Source organism: Oncorhynchus gorbuscha, unplaced genomic scaffold (assembly GCF_021184085.1).
Source record: "Oncorhynchus gorbuscha isolate QuinsamMale2020 ecotype Even-year unplaced genomic scaffold, OgorEven_v1.0 Un_scaffold_1898, whole genome shotgun sequence".
Taxonomy (NCBI): domain Eukaryota; kingdom Metazoa; phylum Chordata; class Actinopteri; order Salmoniformes; family Salmonidae; genus Oncorhynchus; species Oncorhynchus gorbuscha.
Window position 1 is genome coordinate 25,001 of NW_025746549.1, and position 24,590 is coordinate 49,590.

Consider the following 24,590-nt stretch of genomic DNA (forward strand, 5'->3'; position numbering starts at 1 on the left):
GGCTTCGGGGACCAAATAATATTACCTGCAGGTCAGATTTGGCCCGCGGACCACCAGTTGGGGAATCCTAGGGTAGGGGATAAACTAGGGTTTAGGGTAGGATGGGGTAGGGTTAGACAAGGGTAGGAGGTAGGGTAGGATATGGGGTAGGGGTTAGACTAGGGTAAGATATAGGGTAGGATATGGGGTAGGGGTTAGACTAGGGTAGGATACAGGGTAGGGGGTAAACTAGGGTTTAGGGTAGGATGGGGTAGGGTTAGACAAGGGTAGTGTTTAGGGTAGGATATGGGGTAGGGGTTAGACTAGGGTAAGGTTTAGGGTAGGATATGAGGCAGGGGTTAGACTAGGGTAAGGTATAGGGTAGGATATGAGGTAGGGTTTGACTAGGGTAGGGTTTAGGGTAGGATATGAGGTAGGGGGTAGACTAGGGCAGGGTTTAGGGTAGAATATGGGGTAGGGGTACACTAGGGTAGCCTACCTTTCTGCAGGCAGGGCAGAGGCCAGGGTTTAGGGTAGGAAATGGGGTAGGGGTACACTAGGGTAGCCTACCTTTCGGCAGGGCAGAGGGTAGACCAGGGTAGCTATTTAGGGTAGGATATGGAGTAGACCAGGGTAGCCTACCTTTCTGCAGGCAGGGCAGAGGGTAGACCAGGGTAGATATTTAGGGTAAGATATGGAGTAGACCAGGGTAGCCTACCTTTCTGCAGGCGGGGCAGAGGGTAGACCAGGGTAGGATATGGAGTAGACCAGGGTAGCCTACCTTTCTGCAGGCAGGGCAGAGGGTAGACCAGGGTAGATATTTAGGGTAAGATATGGAGTAGACCAGGGTAGCCTACCTTTCTGCAGGCGGGGCAGAGGGTAGACCAGGGTAGGATATGGAGTAGACCAGGGTAGCCTACCTTTCTGCAGGCGGGGCAGAGGGTAGACCAGGGTAGCTATTTAGGGTAGGATATGGAGTAGACCAGGGTAGCCTACCTTTCTGCAGGCAGGGCAGAGGGTAGACCAGGGTGGATATTTAGGGTAAGATATGGAGTAGACCAGGGTAGCCTACCTTTCTGCAGGAGGGGCAGAGGGTAGACCAGGGTAGGATATGGAGTAGACCAGGGTAGCCTACCTTTCTGCAGGCGGGGCAGAGGGTAGACCAGGGTAGATATTTAGGGTAGGATATGGGGTAGGATATGGAGTAGACCAGGGTAGCCTACCTTTCTGCAGGCAGGGCAGAGGGTAGATCAGGGTAGACCAGGGTAGCATACCTTTCTGCAGGCAGGGCAGAGGCCGTTCTCGTCTGTGCGGATGCGGTGCCAACAGAAGCGACAGATCTGGTAGCCGCAGGTGCAGGGGAAGAAGTTGGCATCGTCCGTCTCCAGCGGCTCCAAGCACAGCGGACACTCCATAGGATCCATAACCTTCACCTCTGGACTGCAGGATATCCAAGACGACGAGCAGAGAGAGACACGTGGCAGAGGGCAGCGCAGGCTGGAAAGAGACGGCGGAGGGGGGGGGGGGATATTACAACGCTGAACAGAAAGTCCCCACCAGTGGACAAAGTGTGTTGAATTGGAGACAGGAAATGAGCTTTGACAGTGTGTTGAATTGGAGACAGGAAATGAGCTTTGACAGTGTGTTGAATTGGAAACAGGAAATGAGCTTTGAAAGTGTGTTGAATTGGAAACAGGAAATGAGCTTTGAAAGTGTGTTGAATTGGAAACAGGAAATTAGCTTTGACAGTGTGTTGAATTGCAGGAAATGAGCTTTGACAGTGTGTTGAATTGCAGGAAATGAGCTTTGACAGTGTGTTGAATTGCAGGAAATGAGCTTTGACAGTGTGTTGAATTGCAGGAAATGAGCTTTGAAAGTGTCACATTTTCTTTCCGCCAAACAAGAGGGATGGGAACAGTTTTGGGGAAGCATTGTCACAATGTGGACGTTCGTTATGATGTCGATAAACGATTCCATCTATCCGAACCGTTGCCACCTAGGAAGTTAGTGACCAGACCTTCTCAAATAGTATCTGGTTGAGTACCCCTGGTGTGAGTGTTAATAGTATCTGGTTGAGTACCCCTGGTGTGCTGGTTGAGTACCCCTGGTGTGCTGGTTGAATACCCCTGGTGTGAGTGTTAATAGTATCTGGTTGAGTACCCCTGGTGTGAGTGTTAATAGTATCTGGTTGAGTACCCCTGGTGTGAGTGTTAATAGTATCTGGTTGAATACCCCTGGTGTGAGTGTTAATAGTATCTGGTTGAGTACCCCTGGTGTGCTGGTTGAGTACCCCTGGTGTGCTGGTTGAATACCCCTGGTGTGAGTGTTAATAGTATCTGGTTGAGTACCCCTGGTGTGCTGGTTGAATACCCCTGGTGTGAGTGTTAATAGTATCTGGTTGAGTACCCCTGGTGTGCTGGTTGAATACCCCTGGTGTGAGTGTTAATAGTATCTGGTTGAGTACCCCTGGTGTGCTGGTTGAGTACCCCTGGTGTGAGTGTTAATAGTATCTGGTTGAGTACCCCTGGTGTGAGTGTTAATAGTATCTGGTTGAATACCCCTGGTGTGCTGGTTGAATACCCCTGGTGTGATTGTTAATAGTATCTGGTTGAGTACCCCTGGTGTGAGTATTAACAGTATCTGGTTGAGTACCCCTGGTGTGCTGGTTGAATACCCCTGGTGTGAGTGTTAATAGTATCTGGTTGAGTACCCCTGGTGTGAGTATTAACAGTATCTGGTTGAGTACCCCTGGTGTGCTGGTTGAATACCCCTGGTGTGCTGGTTGAGTACCCCTGGTGTGATTGTTAATAGTATCTGGTTGAGTACCCCTGGTGTGAGTGTTAATAGTATCTGGTTGAATACCCCTGGTGTGCTGGTTGAATACCCCTGGTGTGATTGTTAATAGTATCTGGTTGAGTACCCCTGGTGTGAGTATTAACAGTATCTGGTTGAGTACCCCTGGTGTGCTGGTTGAATACCCCTGGTGTGCTGGTTGAGTACCCCTGGTGTGAGTGTTAACTGTATCTGGTTGAGTACCCCTGGTGTGAGTGTTAATAGTATCTGGTTGAGTACCCCTGGTGTGAGTGTTAATAGTATCTGGTTGAGTACCCCTGGTGTGAGTGTTAATAGTATCTGGTTGAGTACCCCTGGTGTGAGTGTTAATAGTATCTGGTTGAGTACCCCTGGTGTGAGTGTTAATAGTATCTGGTTGAGTACCCCTGGTGTGATTGTTAGTAGTGGCTGGTTGAGTACCCCTTGTGTGCTGGTTGAGTACCCGTGGTGTGAGTGTTAATAGTATCTGGTTGAGTACCCCTGGTGTGCTGGTTGAATACCCCTGGTGTGAGTGTTAATAGTATCTGGTTGAGTACCCCTGGTGTGATTGTTAGTAGTGGCTGGTTGAGTACCCCTGGTGTGAGTGTTAATAGTATCTGGTTGAGTACCCCTGGTGTGAGTGTTAATAGTATCTGGTTGAGTACCCCTGGTGTGCTGGTTGAATACCCCTGGTGTGAGTGTTAATAGTATCTGGTTGAGTACCCCTGGTGTGAGTGTTAGTAGTATCTGGTTGAATACCCCTGGTGTGAGTGTTAGTAGTATCTGGTTGAATACCCCTGGTGTGCTGGTTGAGTACCCCTGGTGTGAGTGTTAATAGTATCTGGTTGAGTACCCCTGGTGTGAGTGTTAATAGTATCTGGTTGAGTACCCCTGGTGTGCTGGTTGAGTACCCCTGGTGTGCTGGTTGAATACCCCTGGTGTGAGTGTTAATAGTATCTGGTTGAGTACCCCTGGTGTGCTGGTTGAATACCCCTGGTGTGAGTGTTAATAGTATCTGGTTGAGTACCCCTGGTGTGCTGGTTGAATACCCCTGGTGTGAGTGTTAATAGTATCTGGTTGAGTACCCCTGGTGTGCTGGTTGAGTACCCCTGGTGTGAGTGTTAATAGTATCTGGTTGAGTACCCCTGGTGTGAGTGTTAATAGTATCTGGTTGAATACCCCTGGTGTGCTGGTTGAATACCCCTGGTGTGATTGTTAATAGTATCTGGTTGAGTACCCCTGGTGTGAGTATTAACAGTATCTGGTTGAGTACCCCTGGTGTGCTGGTTGAATACCCCTGGTGTGAGTGTTAATAGTATCTGGTTGAGTACCCCTGGTGTGAGTATTAACAGTATCTGGTTGAGTACCCCTGGTGTGCTGGTTGAATACCCCTGGTGTGCTGGTTGAGTACCCCTGGTGTGATTGTTAATAGTATCTGGTTGAGTACCCCTGGTGTGAGTGTTAATAGTATCTGGTTGAATACCCCTGGTGTGCTGGTTGAATACCCCTGGTGTGATTGTTAATAGTATCTGGTTGAGTACCCCTGGTGTGAGTATTAACAGTATCTGGTTGAGTACCCCTGGTGTGCTGGTTGAATACCCCTGGTGTGCTGGTTGAGTACCCCTGGTGTGAGTGTTAACTGTATCTGGTTGAGTACCCCTGGTGTGAGTGTTAATAGTATCTGGTTGAGTACCCCTGGTGTGAGTGTTAATAGTATCTGGTTGAGTACCCCTGGTGTGAGTGTTAATAGTATCTGGTTGAGTACCCCTGGTGTGAGTGTTAATAGTATCTGGTTGAGTACCCCTGGTGTGAGTGTTAATAGTATCTGGTTGAGTACCCCTGGTGTGATTGTTAGTAGTGGCTGGTTGAGTACCCCTTGTGTGCTGGTTGAGTACCCGTGGTGTGAGTGTTAATAGTATCTGGTTGAGTACCCCTGGTGTGCTGGTTGAATACCCCTGGTGTGAGTGTTAATAGTATCTGGTTGAGTACCCCTGGTGTGATTGTTAGTAGTGGCTGGTTGAGTACCCCTGGTGTGAGTGTTAATAGTATCTGGTTGAGTACCCCTGGTGTGAGTGTTAATAGTATCTGGTTGAGTACCCCTGGTGTGCTGGTTGAATACCCCTGGTGTGAGTGTTAATAGTATCTGGTTGAGTACCCCTGGTGTGAGTGTTAGTAGTATCTGGTTGAATACCCCTGGTGTGAGTGTTAGTAGTATCTGGTTGAATACCCCTGGTGTGCTGGTTGAGTACCCCTGGTGTGAGTGTTAATAGTATCTGGTTGAGTACCCCTGGTGTGAGTGTTAATAGTATCTGGTTGAGAACCCCTGGTGTGCTGGTTGAGTACCCCTGGTGTGAGTGTTAATAGTATCTGGTTGAATACCCCTGGTGTGAGTATTAATAGTGGCTGGTTGAGTACCCCTGGTGTGCTGGTTGAGTACCCCTGGTGTGAGTGTTAATAGTATCTGGTTGAGTACCCCTGGTGTGCTGGTTGAGGACCCCTGGTGTAAGTGTTAATAGTATCTGGTTGAGTACCCCTGGTGTGCTGGTTGAATACCCCTGGTGTGAGTGTTAGTAGTATCTGGTTGAGTACCCCTGGTGTGAGTGTTAATAGTATCTGGTTGAGTACCCCTGGTGAGAGTGTTAATAGTATCTGGTTGAGTACCCCTGGTGTGAGTGTTAATAGTATCTGGTTGAGTACCCCTGGTGTGAGTGTTACTAGTGCTGTACAGAGAACCAATGCCAAACAAAATCATACTGACTACACAGTTCCGTACAGAGAAACAATCATTGGCTGAACAAAAAGGTCTCTGGTTGACCGTGTGTCTGCGTGAGTCTCAACCAACCACTGAGAGAAAGAAAGGCTTTTATGTCCCAGCCGTGTGGCCTGTTTTCCACTCACCCATTTGAGGAATTAAATTGATTTAGTGGTCTAGACCTCGTTAAAACTCTTATGTTCCTCTACCCAGAGAGAGATGAGAAGAGCCATTGGAGAGGTTGAAACACAGGCCTATGTTTTAAGTCTTAAGTGAACACTACACATAATGAGTTGCTGTTTCCGGTGTTAACCGGCTAAAGCCTTCCGGCGTGCTTTGGTTCGGTTGGCGCCGAGGACCTCATCTACGCCAAGCGAACCAGCTCCATACTCCCTTAAAAAGACCCTCACTTGAAAAACGAGGGGGAAAAAAACGACAATAGTACTGTTTGTCCATCTAGAGACACCGTAGCCAGTATATTCTGACTATCCCTCAAAATAGTCTGAATTAAAATCTAAGAATGGGTCAATAATTTTGACGTGGAGATCTTGGTCACCCAATTTTTACATCCAACTCGAAGTTGTGCATTATATCTCAAGTCAAAAGAAAATGGCAAGGCGGCGATTCCTCATTGAAACAAACTTGTCTTTGGCTTCCGACTTCGTCTTGCATAGAGAGAGAAAAAATGTCTTGTGCACAAACATCCCGAAAGAAAGAACCCTTGTCAAAGACCAAAAACACCATAAAATGTCCTAATACGTGAAGGAACGGTTCTGAACTGTTTCAGATGGGAAGAAGACAAGACGATATAAACTAACCAGAGTCTCGTGAGGGTCATCAACATACCCAAAACGCTACGCCCGTACTCATCAACATACCCAAAACGCTACGCCCGTACTCATCAACATACCCAAAACGCTACACCCGTACTCATCAACATACCCAAAACGCTACACCCGTACTCATCAACATACCCAAAACGCTACACCCGTACTCATCAACATACCCAAAACGCTACACCCGTACTCATCAACATACCCAAAACGCTACACCCGTACTCATCAACATACCCAAAACGCTACACCCGTACTCATCAACATACCCAAAACGCTACACCCGTACTCATCAACATACCCAAAACGCTACACCCGTACTCATCAACATACCCAAAACGCTACACCCGTACTCATCAACATACCCAAAACGCTACACCCGTACTCATCAACATACCCAAAACGCTACACCCGTACTCATCAACATACCCAAAACGCTACACCCGTACTCATCAACATACCCAAAACGCTACACCCGTACTCATCAACATACCCAAAACGCTACACCCGTACTCATCAACATACTCAAACGCTACACCCGTACTCATCAACATACCCAAAACACTACACCCGTACTCATCAACATACCCAAACGCTACGCCCGTACTCATCAACATACCCAAAACGCTACACCCGTACTCATCAACATACCCAAACGCTACGCCCGTACTCATCAACATACCCAAACGCTACGCCCGTACTCATCAACATACCCAAAACGCTACGCCCGTACTCATCAACATACCCAAAACGCTACACCCGTACTCATCAACATACCCAAAACGCTACACCCGTACTCATCAACATACCCAAAACGCTACACCCGTACTCATCAACATACCCAAAACGCTACACCCGTACTCATCAACATACCCAAAACGCTACACCCGTACTCATCAACATACCCAAAACGCTACACCCGTACTCATCAACATACCCAAAACGCTACACCCGTACTCATCAACATACCCAAAACGCTACACCCGTACTCATCAACATACCCAAAACGCTACACCCGTACTCATCAACATACCCAAAACGCTACACCCGTACTCATCAACATACCCAAAACGCTACACCCGTACTCATCAACATACCCAAAACGCTACACCCGTACTCATCAACATACCCAAAACGCTACACCCGTACTCATCAACATACTCAAAACGCTACACCCGTACTCATCAACATACCCAAAACGCTACACCCGTACTCATCAACATACCCAAAACGCTACACCCGTACTCATCAACATACCCAAAACGCTACACCCGTACTCATCAACATACCCAAAACGCTACACCCGTACTCATCAACATACCCAAAACGCTACACCCGTACTCATCAACATACCCAAAACGCTACACCCGTACTCATCAACATACCCAAAACGCTACACCCGTACTCATCAACATACCCAAAACGCTACACCCGTACTCATCAACATACCCAAAACGCTACACCCGTACTCATCAACATACCCAAAACGCTACAACCGTACTCAAAACGCTACAACCGTACTCATCAACACTCTCTGCAAAGCCAACAGATGACATCCTCGTCACGTGACGACTGAAGAGTTGAGACATTTATAAACTGATAGAGCAGACGTCTGGTGTGATGTCAGGAGGGTTGTATGTGTGAGGGACGGTGTGATTCATAAGAACTATGAGCATTCAGACGACAGGTACACAGTGCCTTGGGAAAGTAGTCAGAACCCTTTCCCTGTTTTCACCTTTGGTTACGTTACAGCCTTGTTCTAAAATGGATTGAATCATTTGTTCCTCAGTCTAAACACAATACCCCGTAATGACATCACAATACCCCGTAATGACATCACAATACCCCGTAATGACATCACAATACCCCGTAATGACATCACAATACCCCGTAATGACATCACAATACCCCGTAATGACATCACAATACCCCGTAATGACATCACAACACCCCGTAATGACATCACAACACCCCGTAATGACATCACAACACCCCACAATGACATCACAACACCCCACAATGACATCACAACACCCCACAATGACATCACAACACCCCACAATGACATCACAACACCCCACAATGACATCACAACACCCCGTAATGACATCACAACACCCCACAATGACATCACAACACCCCATAATGACATCACAATACCCCGTAGTGACATCACAACACCCCGTAATGACATCACAACACCCCATAGTGACATCACAACACCCCATAATGACATCACAACACCCCATAATGACATCACAACACCCCATAATGACATCACAACACCCCATAATGACATCACAATACCCCGTAATGACATCACAACACCCCGTAATGACATCACAACACCCCATAATGACATCACAACACCCCATAGTGACATCACAACACCCCATAGTGACATCACAATACCCCGTAATGACATCACAACACCCCATAGTGACATCACAACACCCCATAATGACATCACAACACCCCATAATGACATCACAACACCCCATAATGACAAAGCCAAAACAGGTTTTTAGAAGTATTCAGACCCTTTGCTATGAGACTCGAAAATGAGCTCGTATGCATTCCGTTTTTTCCATTGATCATCCTTGAGATGTATTCTGCAACATGATTGTAGTCTACCTTTGGTAAATTCAATTGATTGGACATGATTTGGAAAGGCACACACCTGTCTTTATAAGGTCCCACAGTTGACAGTGCATGTCAGAGCAAAAATCAAGCCACGAGGTTGAAAGATTTGCCTGTAGAGCTCCGAGACAGGATTATTTTGAGGCACAGATCTGGGGAAGGATAACAAAAAAATGTCTGCATCATTGAAGGTCCCCAAGAACACAGTGGCCTCCATCATTCTTAAATGGAAGAAGTTTGGAACCACCAAGACTCTTCCTAGGGCTGGCCGCCCGGCCAAACAGACCAATCAGGGGAGAAAGGCTGTGGTCTGGGATTGAATGAACCCAATGGTCACTCTGACAGAGCTCCAGCTTTCCTCTGTGGAGATAGGAGAACCTTCCAGAAGGACAACCACCTCTGCAGCACTTCACCAATCAGGCATTTATGGTAGAGTGGACAGACGGAAGCCACTCCTCAGTAAAAGGCACATGACAGCCGGCTTGGAGTTTGTCAAAATGCACCTAAAGAACTCAGACCATGAGAAACAAGATTCTCTGGTCTGATGAAACCAAGATTGAACTCTTTGGCCTGAATGTCAAGCGTCACGTCTGGAGGAAACCTGGCACCATCCCTACGGTGAAGCATGGTGGTGGCAGCATCATGCTGTGGGGATGTTTTTCAGCTGCAGGGACTGGGAGACAAGTCAAGACAGAGGGAAGGATGAACGGAGCAAAGTACAGAGAGATCCCTTGATGAAAACCTGCTCCAGAGCACTCAGGACCTAAAACTGGGGCGGAGGTTCGCCTTCCAACAGGACAACGACCCGAAGCACACAGCAAAGACAGAGCATGAGTCGCTTCAGGACAAGTCTCAATGTCCTCGAGTGGCCCAGCCAGAGCCCGGACTTGAACCTGATTGAACATCTCTGGAGAGACCGGAAAATAGCTGTCAGAGCTTGAGAGGATCTGCACAGAACAATGGGAGAAACTTCCAGAATACAGGCTTGTAAGTGTCATACCCAAGAAGACTCGAGGCTGTAATCGCTGCCAAAGGTGCTTCAACAAAGTACTGAGTAAAGGGTCTGAATACTTATGTAAATGTGATCTTAATACTGAGTAAAGGGTTTTTGCTTTGTCATTATGGGGTATTGTGTGTAGATTGACGAGGGGAAAAGACCATCCATTTTAGAAAAAGGATGTAACGTAACAAAATGTGGGAAAAAAAGTCAAGGGGTCTGAATACTTTCCGAATGCCAAGTCACTAACACACACACACACACACACACACACACACACACACACACACACACACACACACACACACACACACACACACACACACACACACACACACACGGAAGGATATAATGAGACCGGCTGAGTCAGAGACACACTGGAAGACTCCCCCAGAGAGGATCATGGGTAAATAACAACTCATCAAGCTCTCATCAGGATGTCTCATCAGAGAGAGAGAGAGAGAGAGAGAGACACAGCATGCCTGTCTGTAAAAAAGCTCTGAATGGATGTGCTGGACAATAACAAGGGCCTTTTACAATCCATCCCATCACACCGGAAGACTCCCCCCAGAGAGGATCATGGGTAAATAACAACATCTGTCTTTTTTTAATTGGGAAAGGATCCCCTACTTCTTAAGTGATTTACTCTAACAGAAAGCAATACAATACATACACTACATGACCAACGGTATGTGGACAACTGCTCGTCCAACATCTCATTCCAAAATCATAGCCATTAATACGGAGTATTAACAGCAATGTTCCAGCATCTAGGGGCTTTTTGCTGCTGTAACAGCCTCCACTCTTCTGGGAAGGCTTTCCACTAGATGTTGGAACATTGCTGCTATAACAGCCTCCACTCTTCTGGGAAGGCTTTCCACTAGATGTTGGAACATTGCTGCTATAACAGCCTCCACTCTTCTGGGAAGACTTTCCACTAGATGTTGGAACATCGCTGCTATAACAGCCTCCACTCTTCTGGGAAGGCTTTCCACTAGATGTTGGAACATTGCTGCTATAACAGCCTCCACTCTTCTGGGAAGGCTTTCCACTAGATGTTGTAACATTGCTGCTATAACAGCCTCCACTCTTCTGGGAAGGCTTTCCACTAGATGTTGGAACATTGCTGCTATAACAACCTCCACTCTTCTGGGAAGGATTTCCACTAGATGTTGGAACATTGCTGCTATAACAGCCTCCACTCTTCTGGGAAGGCTTTCCACTAGATGTTGGAACATTGCTGCTATAACAGCCTCCACTCTTCTGGGAAGGCTTTCCACTTGATGTTGGAACATTGCTGCTATAACAGCCTCCACTCTTCTGGGAAGGCGTTCCACTTGACCCGAACCACAAAAAACTCCACCAAACTTTACAGTTGGCACTATGCATTAAGCCGGTAGCGTTCTCCTGGCACTCGCCAAACCCAGATTTGTCTGTCGGACTGCCTGATGTTGAAGCAGGATTCATCACTCCATAGAACTATGTGCTCGATTTTATACACCCGTTACCAAAGGCTGTGGCTGAATTAGCTGAATCCACTCATTTGATGGGGTGTCCACATACTTTTCTATATAAATTGTAGGCCTAAAGGGCAAATAACCAATTTCACACCTTGTTTCATGCTAACAGATGCATTTTATTTTGTTATTTCCAGGGCAACATACTGGTTAGCAAAGCCATCGCTGTTTTCTCCTCAAACTTTAAAATATCCTTTTTGTTTTACAAAACAATGGTCTCTAGAGGCTGACACCTGGGCCTGCATGACTATCAACAAGAGTGCCAGGTGACACTGACCAAGGTTCAACTCAGGCTGCTTTCTGTTCTGGTTCTCACAGAGAGAGAATGTCTCTTCAGGCTGACACACACACACACACACACACACACACACACACACACACACACACACACACACACACACACACACACACACACACACACACACACACACACACACACACACACGGGGTAGAGGAAGGGGGAGTCTAAAAATACACTGTCCCATCCCCAGCCCGGAGAGAGGAGGAGGAGGAGCCAGCTCCCATCCCCAGCACAGAGAGAGGAGGAGGAGGAGCCAGCTCCCATCCCCAGCACAGAGAGAGGAGGAGGAGGAAGAGGAGGAGCCAGCTCCCATCCCCAGCACGGAGAGAGGAGGAGGAGCCAGCTCCCATCCCCAGCACGGAGAGAGGAGGAGGAGGAGGAGGAGCCAGCTCCCCGGTCCTCTCTTTAAAGGGAAGTGGTGAAGGGAAACATGGTGCTCTTTCAAATCAAATGTATTTATATAGCCCTTCTTACATCCCTCCCCTTCTTCTCCTGCCTGCTCTACATGTAAGGCCATCAGCCTTTCCTGGGGTCGACCCCGTCTTGCAGCCTAAATAGAGCCCTATTCCCTATATAATGAACTACTTTAGACCAGAGCCCTATTCCCTATATAGTGCACTACTTTAGACCAGAGCCCTTTTCCCCATATAGTACACTACTATAGACCAGAGCCCCGTGGACCTTGGTGATAAAGTAGTGCACTATAAAGAGAGTAGGGTGCCATTTGGGGGACAACCCAATGGACACAGGCCAGAGGTGGGGTATCCGAGTGGGCCCTACCATGATTGGATGGGTGATAGGCCTGCAGAGTGGAGCTGGTCTGACTCACGTTCCTGCACGTGTCCAGTATGAAATTAGAAAACAGCCACGGTTGCATTTGACATTTTATCCTCCCAGTTAAGTTACTGTACAGCGTTGAGACTCGGGCTGTGGTTTCCCAGGATGCCGTCACGGTAAGATCTGTCTGTCTGGCTACGGAGGGAACCAACACTGTGGTCCTACCAGGAGGCGTGGAGTGGAGTCTGCACCATATACTCTCACTAGTGGGGTCCCCCAGGGCTCGGTTCTAGGCCCTCTTCTCTCTATAGACCAAGTCACTGCTCCTCTCATGGTCTCTCCGATCATTGCTCTGCATTGACAATCCACTACTCTTCCACATTTACTCAATATTATTTTTTTTTATTTTTTTTTTCTCTCAAAACCTTTTGTATGTTGTCCAATAGAATAATCTGTACTCTTTACTAATGTGCCAAAAAAAAATAGAAAAATATTTTAGGGACCCCACCGCAGTTTCCCTGCGACAACACTAGGGGCCGCCACCCCACCTTTGAATACCACTGCTCTATAACATCAGCAGAGTGACATACCACTGCTCTATAACATCAGTAGTGACATACCACTGCTCTATAACATCAGTAGTGTGACATACCACTGCTCTATAACATCAGTAGTGACATACCACTGCTCTATAACATCAGTAGTGACATACCACTGCTCTATAACATCAGTAGAGTGACATACCACTGCTCTATAACATCAGCAGAGTGACATACCACTGCTCTATAACATCAGTAGAGTGACATACCACTGCTCTATAACATCAGTAGAGTGACATACCACTGCTCTATAACATCAGCAGAGTGACATACCACTGCTCTATAACAACAGTAGTGACATACCACTGCTCTATAACATCAGTAGTGACATACCACTGCTCTATAACATCAGTAGTGACATACCACTGCTCTATAACATCAGTAGAGTGACATACCACTGCTCTATAACATCAGTAGTGACATACCACTGCTCTATAACATCAGTAGTGACATACCACTGCTCTATAACATCAGTAGAGTGACATACCACTGCTCTATAACATCAGTAGTGACATACCACTGCTCTATAACATCAGTAGTGACATACCACTGCTCTATAACATCAGCAGAGTGACATACCACTGCTCTATAACATCAGTAGTGACATACCACTGCTCTATAACATCAGTAGTGACATACCACTGCTCTATAACATCAGTAGAGTGACATACCACTGCTCTATAACATCAGTAGTGACATACCACTGCTCTATAACATCAGTAGTGACATACCACTGCTCTATAACATCAGTAGTGACATACCACTGCTCTATAACATCAGTAGTGACATACCACTGCTCTATAACATCAGTAGAGTGACATACCACTGCTCTATAACATCAGTAGTGACATACCACTGCTCTATAACATCAGTAGTGACATACCACTGCTCTATAACATCAGTAGTGACATACCACTGCTCTATAACATCAGTAGAGTGACATACCACTGCTCCATAACATCAGCAGAGTGACATACCACTGCTCTATAACATCAGTAGTGACATACCACTGCTCTATAACATCAGCAGAGTGACATACCACTGCTCTATAACATCAGCAGAGTGACATACCACTGCTCTATAACATCAGTAGAGTGACATACCACTGCTCTATAACATCAGCAGAGTGACATACCACTGCTCTATAACAACAGTAGTGACATACCACTGCTCTATAACATCAGTAGTGACATACCACTGCTCTATAACATCAGTAGAGTGACATACCACTGCTCTATAACATCAGCAGAGTGACATACCACTGCTCTATAACAACAGTAGTGACATACCACTGCTCTATAACATCAGTAGTGTGACATACCACTGCTCTATAACATCAGTAGAGTGACATACCACTGCTCTATAACATCAGCAGAGTGACATACCACTGCTCTATAACATCAGTAGTGACATACCACTGCTCTATAACATCAGTAGAGTGACATACCACTGCTCTATAACAACAGTAGTGACATACCACTGCTCTATAACATCAGTAGTGTGACATACCACTGCTCTATAACATCAGTAGAGTGACATACCACTGCTCTATAACATCAGTAGAGTGACATACCACTGCTCTATAACATCAGTAGTGTGACATACCACTGCTCTATAACATCAGTAGTGACATACCACTGCTCTATAACAACAGCAGAGTGACATACCACGGCTCTATAACATCAGCAGTGACATACCACTGCTCTATAACATCAGTAGTGACATACCACTGCTCTATAACATCAGTAGTGTGACATACCACTGCTCTATAACATCAGTAGTGACATATCACAGCTCTATAACATCAGTAGTGACATACCACTGCTCTATAACATCAGCAGAGTGACATACCACTGCTCTATAACATCAGTAGTGACATACCACTGCTCTATAACATCAGTAGTGACATACCACTGCTCTATAACATCAGTAGTGACATACCACTGCTCTATAACATCAGTAGTGACATACCACTGCTCTATAACATCAGTAGTGACATACCACTGCTCTATAACATCAGTAGTGACATACCACTGCTCTATAACATCAGTAGAGTGACATACCACTGCTCTATAACATCAGTAGTGACATACCACTGCTCTATAACATCAGCAGAGTGACATACCACTGCTCTATAACATCAGCAGAGTGACATACCACTGCTCTATAACATCAGTAGTGACATACCACTGCTCTATAACATCAGCAGAGTGACATACCACTGCTCTATAACATCAGTAGTGACATACCACTGCTCTATAACATCAGTAGTGACATACCACTGCTCTATAACATCAGTAGAGTGACATACCACTGCTCTATAACATCAGTAGAGTGACATACCACTGCTCTATAACATCAGTAGTGTGACATACCACTGCTCTATAACATCAGTAGTGACATACCACTGCTCTATAACAACAGCAGAGTGACATACCACGGCTCTATAACATCAGCAGTGACATACCACTGCTCTATAACATCAGTAGTGACATACCACTGCTCTATAACATCAGTAGTGTGACATACCACTGCTCTATAACATCAGTAGTGACATATCACAGCTCTATAACATCAGTAGTGACATACCACTGCTCTATAACATCAGCAGAGTGACATACCACTGCTCTATAACATCAGTAGTGACATACCACTGCTCTATAACATCAGTAGTGACATACCACTGCTCTATAACATCAGTAGTGACATACCACTGCTCTATAACATCAGTAGTGACATACCACTGCTCTATAACATCAGTAGTGACATACCACTGCTCTATAACATCAGTAGTGACATACCACTGCTCTATAACATCAGTAGTGACATACCACTGCTCTATAACATCAGTAGTGACATACCACTGCTCTATAACATCAGTAGTGACATACCACTGCTCTATAACATCAGTAGTGACATACCACTGCTCTATAACATCAGTAGTGACATACCACTGCTCTATAACATCAGTAGAGTGACATACCACTGCTCTATAACATCAGTAGTGACATACCACTGCTCTATAACATCAGTAGTGACATACCACTGCTCTATAACACCAGTAGTGACATACCACTGCTCTATAACACCAGTAGAGTGACATACCACTGCTCTATAACATCAGTAGTGACATACCACTGCTCTATAACATCAGCAGAGTGACATACCACTGCTCTATAACATCAGTAGTGACATACCACTGCTCTATAACATCAGCAGAGTGACATACCACTGCTCTATAACATCAGTAGTGACATACCACTGCTCTATAACATCAGTAGTGACATACCACTGCTCTATAACATCAGCAGAGTGACATACCACTGCTCTATAACATCAGCAGAGTGACATACCACTGCTCTATAACATCAGTAGTGACATACCACTGCTCTATAACATCAGTAGTGACATACCACTGCTCTATAACATCAGTAGAGTGACATACCACTGCTCTATAACATCAGTAGAGTGACATACCACTGCTCTATAACATCAGCAGTGACATACCACTGCTCTATAACATCAGCAGAGTGACATACCACTGCTCTATAACATCAGTAGAGTGACATACCACTGCTCTATAACATCAGCAGAGTGACATACCACTGCTCTATAACATCAGCAGAGTGACATACCACTGCTCTATAACATCAGCAGAGTGACATACCACTGCTCTATAACATCAGCAGAGTGACATACCACTGCTCTATAACATCAGTAGTGACATACCACTGCTCTATAACATCAGTAGTGACATACCACTGCTCTATAACATCAGTAGTGACATACCACTGCTCTATAACATCAGTAGTGACATACCACTGCTCTATAACATCAGTAGAGTGACATACCACTGCTCTATAACATCAGTAGTGACATACCACTGCTCTATAACATCAGCAGAGTGACATACCACTGCTCTATAACATCAGTAGAGTGACATACCACTGCTCTATAACATCAGTAGTGACATACCACTGCTCTATAACATCAGCAGAGTGACATACCACTGCTCTATAACATCAGTAGAGTGACATACCACTGCTCTATAACATCAGCAGAGTGACATACCACTGCTCTATAACATCAGTAGTGACATACCACTGCTCTATAACATCAGTAGTGACATACCACTGCTCTATAACATCAGTAGTGACATACCACTGCTCTATAACATCAGTAGTGACATACCACTGCTCTATAACATCAGTAGAGTGACATACCACTGCTCTATAACATCAGTAGTGACATACCACTGCTCTATAACATCAGTAGTGACATACCACTGCTCTATAACATCAGTAGAGTGACATACCACTGCTCTATAACATCAGTAGTGACATACCACTGCTCTATAACATCAGCAGAGTGACATACCACTGCTCTATAACATCAGTAGTGACATACCACTGCTCTATAACATCAGCAGTGACATACCACTGCTCTATAACAACAGCAGAATGACATACCACGGCTCTATAACATCAGCAGAGTGACATACCACTGCTCTATAACATCAGTAGTGACATACCACTGCTCTATAACATCAGTAGTGACATACCACTGCTCTATAACATCAGTAGTGACATACCACTGCTCTATAACATCAGCAGAGTGACATACCACTGCTCTATAACATCAGTAGTGTGACATACCACTGCTCTATAACATCAGCAGTGACATACCACTGCTCTATAACATCAGTAGTGACATACCACTGCTCTATAACATCAGTAGTGTGACATACCACTGCTCTATAACATCAGTAGTGACATATCACAGCTCTATAACATCAGCAGAGTGACATACCACTGCTCTATAACATCAGTAGAGTGACATACCACTGCTCTATAACATCAGTAGTGTGACATACCACTGCTCTATAACATCAGCAGAGTGACATACCACTGCTCTATAACAACAGTAGAGTGACATACCACTGCTCTATAACATCAGTAGAGTGACATACCACTGCTCTATAACAACAGCAGAGTGACATACCACTGCTCTATAACATCAGTAGAGTGACATACCACTGCTCTATAACATCAGCAGAGTGACATACCACTGCTCTATAACATCAGCAGAGTGACATACCACTGCTCTATAACATCAGTAGAGTGACATACCACTGCTCTATAACATCAGTAGTGTGACATACCACTGCTCTATAACATCAGTAGTGACATACCACTGCTCTATAACATCAGTAGTGACATACCACTGCTCTATAACATCAGTAGTGACATACCACTGCTCTATAACATCAGTAGTGACATACCACTGCTCTATAACATCAGTAGAGTGACATACCACTGCTCTATAACATCAGTAGTGACATACCACTGCTCTATAACATCAGTAGTGACATACCACTGCTCTATAACATCAGTAGAGTGACATACCACTGCTCTATAACATCAGTAGTGACATACCACTGCTCTATAACATCAGTAGAGTGACATACCACTGCTCTATAACATCAGTAGTGACATACCACTGCTCTATAACATCAGTAGTGACATACCACTGCTCTATAACATCAGCAGAGTGACATACCACTGCTCTATAACATCAGTAGTGACATACCACTGCTCTATAACATCAGTAGTGACATACCACTGCTCTATAACATCAGTAGAGTGACATACCACTGCTCTATAACATCAGTAGAGTGACATACCACTGCTCTATAACATCAGTAGTGACATACCACTGCTCTATAACATCAGCAGTGACATACCACTGCTCTATAACAACAGCAGAATGACATACCACGGCTCTATAACATCAGCAGAGTGACATACCACTGCTCTATAACATCAGTAGTGACATACCACTGCTCTATAACATCAGTAGTGACATACCACTGCTCTATAACATCAGTAGTGACATACCACTGCTCTATAACATCAGCAGAGTGACATACCACTGCTCTATAACATCAGTAGTGTGACATACCACTGCTCTATAACATCAGCAGTGACATACCACTGCTCTATAACATCAGTAGTGACATACCACTGCTCTATAACATCAGTAGTGTGACATACCACTGCTCTATAACATCAGTAGTGACATATCACAGCTCTATAACATCAGCAGAGTGACATACCACTGCTCTATAACATCAGTAGAGTGACATACCACTGCTCTATAACATCAGTAGTGTGACATACCACTGCTCTATAACATCAGCAGAGTGACATACCACTGCTCTATAACAACAGTAGAGTGACATACCACTGCTCTATAACATCAGTAGAGTGACATACCACTGCTCTATAACAACAGCAGAGTGACATACCACTGCTCTATAACATCAGTAGAGTGACATACCACTGCTCTATAACATCAGCAGAGTGACATACCACTGCTCTATAACATCAGCAGAGTGACATACCACTGCTCTATAACATCAGTAGAGTGACATACCACTGCTCTATAACATCAGTAGTGTGACATACCACTGCTCTATAACATCAGTAGTGACATACCACTGCTCTATAACATCAGTAGTGACATACCACTGCTCTATAACATCAGTAGTGACATACCACTGCTCTATAACATCAGTAGTGACATACCACTGCTCTATAACATCAGTAGTGACATACCACTGCTCTATAACATCAGTAGTGACATACCACTGCTCTATAACATCAGTAGTGACATACCACTGCTCTATAACATCAGTAGAGTGACATACCACTGCTCTATAACATCAGTAGTGACATACCACTGCTCTATAACATCAGTAGAGTGACATACCACTGCTCTATAACATCAGTAGTGACATACCACTGCTCTATAACATCAGTAGTGACATACCACTGCTCTATAACATCAGCAGAGTGACATACCACTGCTCTATAACATCAGTAGTGACATACCACTGCTCTATAACATCAGTAGTGACATACCACTGCTCTATAACATCAGTAGAGTGACATACCACTGCTCTATAACATCAGTAGAGTGACATACCACTGCTCTATAACATCAGTAGAGTGACATCAGACTTTTCCTCACACAGGAAGTGGCACAGGCACTAACCCAGGCACTAACCCAGGCACTAACCCAGGCACTAACCCAGGCACTAACCCAGGCACTAACCCAGGCACTAACCCAGGCACTAACCCAGGCACTAACCCAGGCACTAACCCATGCACTTGTCATCTCCAGTTTAGACTGCTGCAACTCTGTTGTCTGGGCTCCCCGATGAGCCATCAAACCTCTGCAACTTATCCAGAATGTTTTATTTCATCTTTATTTAACTAGGCAATTCTAATTTTCAATGACGGCCTTGGAAGACTGGGTTAACTGCCTTGTTCAGGGGCAGAACAACAGATCTTTACCTTGTCAGCTCAGGGATTTGATCCAGCAACCTTTCAGGATACTGGCACAACGCTCTAACCACTAGACTACCTGCCACCCAACAATGAATGACACAGCCCGCCTGGTCGTTCAACCTTCCTAAATCTTCCTGTGTCACCTCGCACCTACGCACACTCCACTGGCTTCCAGTCGAAGCATCATCTTCAACACCATGGTGTTTACCTACAGAGGAGCAAGAGGAACTGCCCCTCCCTACCTTCAGGCTGTGATCAAACCCTACACCCCAACCTGAGCACTCCGTCCTGCCACCCCCTGGTCTCTTGGCCCTCCCTACCTTCAGGCTATGATCAAACCCGACACCCCAACCTGAGCACTCCGTCCTGCCACCTCTGGGCCCTCCCTACCTTCAGGCTATGATCAAACCCTACACCCCAACCTGAGCACTCCGTCCTGCCACCTCTGGGCTCTTTCTTGGCCCTAACTACCTTCAGGCTATGATCAAACCCTACACCCCAACCTGAGCACTCCGTCCTGCCACCTCTGGGCCCTAACTACCTTCAGGCTATGATCAAACCCTACACCCCAACCTGAGCACTCCGTCCTGCCACGCCTGGTCTCTTGGGCCTCCCAACTAGGGCTGGGAAATATGGCCTAAAAATCATATCTGGCTTTTTTCAAATTTATGGGTGATTCACAAATATATATATACGCACACACACCAGCTTGGTTCACAAGTTTCTAAACCATCTTTGGTATAGTTTCACCATAATATTTACATTGAGGATGTGTGATCATAATCATTATATTTCCTGTAGTACAGTTCGCCTCCCATGGTCTGTTCTGGACTTAAGACTGCGAAGAGACCTCTAGTGGCATGTCTTGTGGGGTTATGCATGTCCGAGCTGTGTGCTCTTTGTTTAAAAACAGACGGCTCGGTGCTTTCAACCTCTCACTAATACAAGTAGTGATGAAGTCAGATCTCCTCTACTTCGAGCCAGGAGAGATTGACCTGCATATTATTAATATTGGCTCTCTGTCTACATCCGAGGGCCAGCCGTGATGCCCTGTTCTGAGATCATTGCAATTTTCCAAGGCCCTGGAGGATTAGGGCCTTGGTAAAACCGCCATGCAGAGAAGATGGACGGAATCCAAACATTAAAACAGAATTGAACAATATTCAGTCAAGTTTATCATGAGACATGAACAGAATGCTTCAGTGATACGTATTTCCTGCAACTTTCTGAACAGGCAACGAGATCCCCTGTGTGTACATTACATTACATTTAAGTCATTTAGCAGACGCTCTTATCCAGAGCGACTTATGTGCCGGTCTACCACTTTGTGTAGACGTTAGCAAAAATGCTAATAGAAACAGTCTTCTGGTAGATGGAAAGGCTTTTCCAAAAACTTTCTCATTAAATGTTAACTACAAAGTAGCCTACTGCCTACCTGGCAGAATGATATCTTGATTATTTACAAACTCTCCCATCATGTGTGCTACAAAAACACTGCTAAACAACAGCCTCTGTAACTGTTTTAAAGTCACCATTGGCCCTCATGGTGAATCTCTGAGCGGTTTCCTTCCTCTCCGGCAACTTAGTTAGAAAGGACATCTGTCTCTTTGTAGTGACTGGGTGTATTGATACACCATCCAGAGTGTAATTAATACATTCACTTTGCTCAAAGGGATTATTCAATGTATTTTTGTTCTTCCCCATCTAAAAGCTCCCTGATCTTTGTGGTTGAATCTGTGTTTGAAAAACACATAATTGTATGTGTGGGGTACAGAGATGAGGTAGTCATTCAGAAATCATGTTAAACACTATTGTACACAGTGAGTCCATGCAACTTGTGACTCAACTCAATACCATTATAATACATCTGTAAAGACTTAATAAAGACTTAAGACTTAAAAAAAAACATAATTCCACTTTGACATTACTTTACGGGGTATTGTGTGTAGGCCAGTAACAAACTAATCTAAATGTTATGGATTTTAAATTCTGGGTGTAACAACAAAATGTGATAAAAACTGAAGTGGTGTGAAAACTTTTAAGGGGACTGACTGTATTTGACAGACGCTTTACACTTTTAAATAAGCCGGTCAAGTGACGCGGATGAAGCTAGCTAGCTAACCAGACAACCCAACAATAATAAATAAAACTGAACACTAATGACATTCTAAAAATACTATGTTCATATTATAAACAAAAAAAACACTACACTACTTTTAGATGTATAAAACAGGTTTTCAAACGAGAAAGAAGTGTCAGGTTGGCTATCTGTTAGCTAGCTAGGTTTAGCATTAGCAAAGAAAATGAAAACCGTTCAAAACTGACAGTGCGGCCTACCTCTTCCGGGCAAAGCCTGGGACTTTCCTACTCAGATTGGCCCCCAAGACCTGCATGCATTTTGGGCGAACCTTTTGACTTTTCCCACTGCCCTTGTAACATTAACTTCGAAGACAGGGGTAGGATATTTGTGAATGATGGGTTTGTACTCCATCCCGGGTTACTTTTGTAATCATTGCAAGCTATCTGGCGCTAGTTTTCAGGCGAGAGTTTGAGTTTACTCACCCTGTCTATTTTTGCTGGGATTTCTCTCCAGGGGATATCCAGACCAAACTAGGGCAGGGAGATTGATAATATTTCTGAGCTTGCAACTGTATTTCAGTCAGCGTTAATATTCAATTCTAGTTGTCCCTCTGGAGAAAACGCCTTGCTTTTTCTCTTTCAGCCTCTGTGTAATGATAGCGGTACCTTCTCTTCTTCTTCGTCTTGGTCTGACAGACTAGAGGCTTTGTTAAGTATTACTGCCATTCACAGGTCGGAGTGTGAATTGCACATTTTGTTCAAGTCAAATCAAATTGTATCGGTCACATACACATATTTAGCAGATGTTATTGCAGGTATAGCGAAATGATTGTGTTCCTAGCTCCAGCAGTGCAGTAGAATCCACTTCACAAAAAAACGATAAAGGGGAATGGGATTTAATTTTTTATTGCACCACAATCTAACCCTACCACATGAGGCTGATGAGGGGAGGATGGCTACTTCGGCTACTACTAGATCCTACAAAAGGATTACGGCCTGGGGGGCTGGATCCCCTTCTCTCATATCCCCATGTAGTTATTCTGCACTAAAAGCTCTGACGCCCAATAACTTATCTGCTGCTGATACCAGATCAACCTTCTGCGATTTCCATTCCATCTGTGTGGTACAATTAATGACCATAGAAATAAAAACTCAAGAAATCATACCTTACTAAAACTCATTCTCTCTGTCTCTCTCTCTCTCTCTCTCTCTCTCTCTCTTCAGGCCTACTCACTGACGGGCTCCCAGGGGAATCACTCACCCTTGGGCTATCCTCTAGTCTCTTCACTGCCTCAGCATAGGAAACTTTCTTCCCCACTCGAAACTGGCAATCTCAACCTGTCTGTGTCTCACAGGGCACTTCGCATCCCCAGCTGCAGTTAACACACAGTGCTTTTTTTCTATACCAACTCTATCCCAACTTTACACTCCCTCTGACCATGCCCTCCTGCACATCTACCTTTTACACAATGCTGCAACATGTCTGAATCCTTGGCACCTAAAGCACCGCAGCGGGTTCGTAACATGGGCCCTCACTGAATATTAAATATAATAATATCATATATAATATAATATATGCCATTTAGCAGACGCTTTTATCCAAAGCAACTTACTGTCATGTGTGCATACATTCTACGTATGGGTGGTCCAGGGGATTGAACCCACTACCCTGGCGTTACAAGCGCCATGCTCTACCAACTGAGCTACAGAAGGACCAGATATATATATATAATCTAACCTGACCTTATCAGGTGGAAACTCTGTGTCAAAGCTAACCAAACAGACAGGGAATTGCCACCGGGGCTACATCTCATCAAACGGCGGGCGTCACAAATACCAGCAATATTATTTTTGTTCCATTTGATCCACCCCACTGATCACTCCTTTGAGCCGCTCCCTGCTCCGGATTGCAAAGCACGACACAGGTTGAGCCCTGAGACGCGTGACGGAGAG

At 45.1% G+C, this 24,590-nt stretch overlaps 1 protein-coding gene across 3 annotated transcripts in view; it reads right to left on the bottom strand.

Annotated features, from left to right (window-relative positions):
• The window catches only part of LOC124024509 (CCR4-NOT transcription complex subunit 4-like), a 45,007-nt gene extending 21,694 nt beyond the window's left edge, over positions 1-23,313 (bottom strand). Inside the window, exons 1-2 of one of the 3 annotated variants that reach the window (XM_046338428.1) lie at positions 23,121-23,313; positions 1,254-1,476 (exon numbers count right to left, since the gene is read on the bottom strand). In XM_046338428.1, coding sequence (XP_046194384.1) covers positions 1,254-1,403 — 150 coding nt within the window. In that variant the 5' untranslated portion in view covers positions 1,404-1,476; positions 23,121-23,313. Of the gene's footprint in view, positions 1-1,253; positions 1,477-22,895; positions 23,070-23,120 lie in introns of those variants that run through there. The other 2 variants (XM_046338426.1, XM_046338427.1) reach the window with 2 other exon arrangements.
• Positions 23,314-24,590: the final 1,277 nt, after the last annotated feature.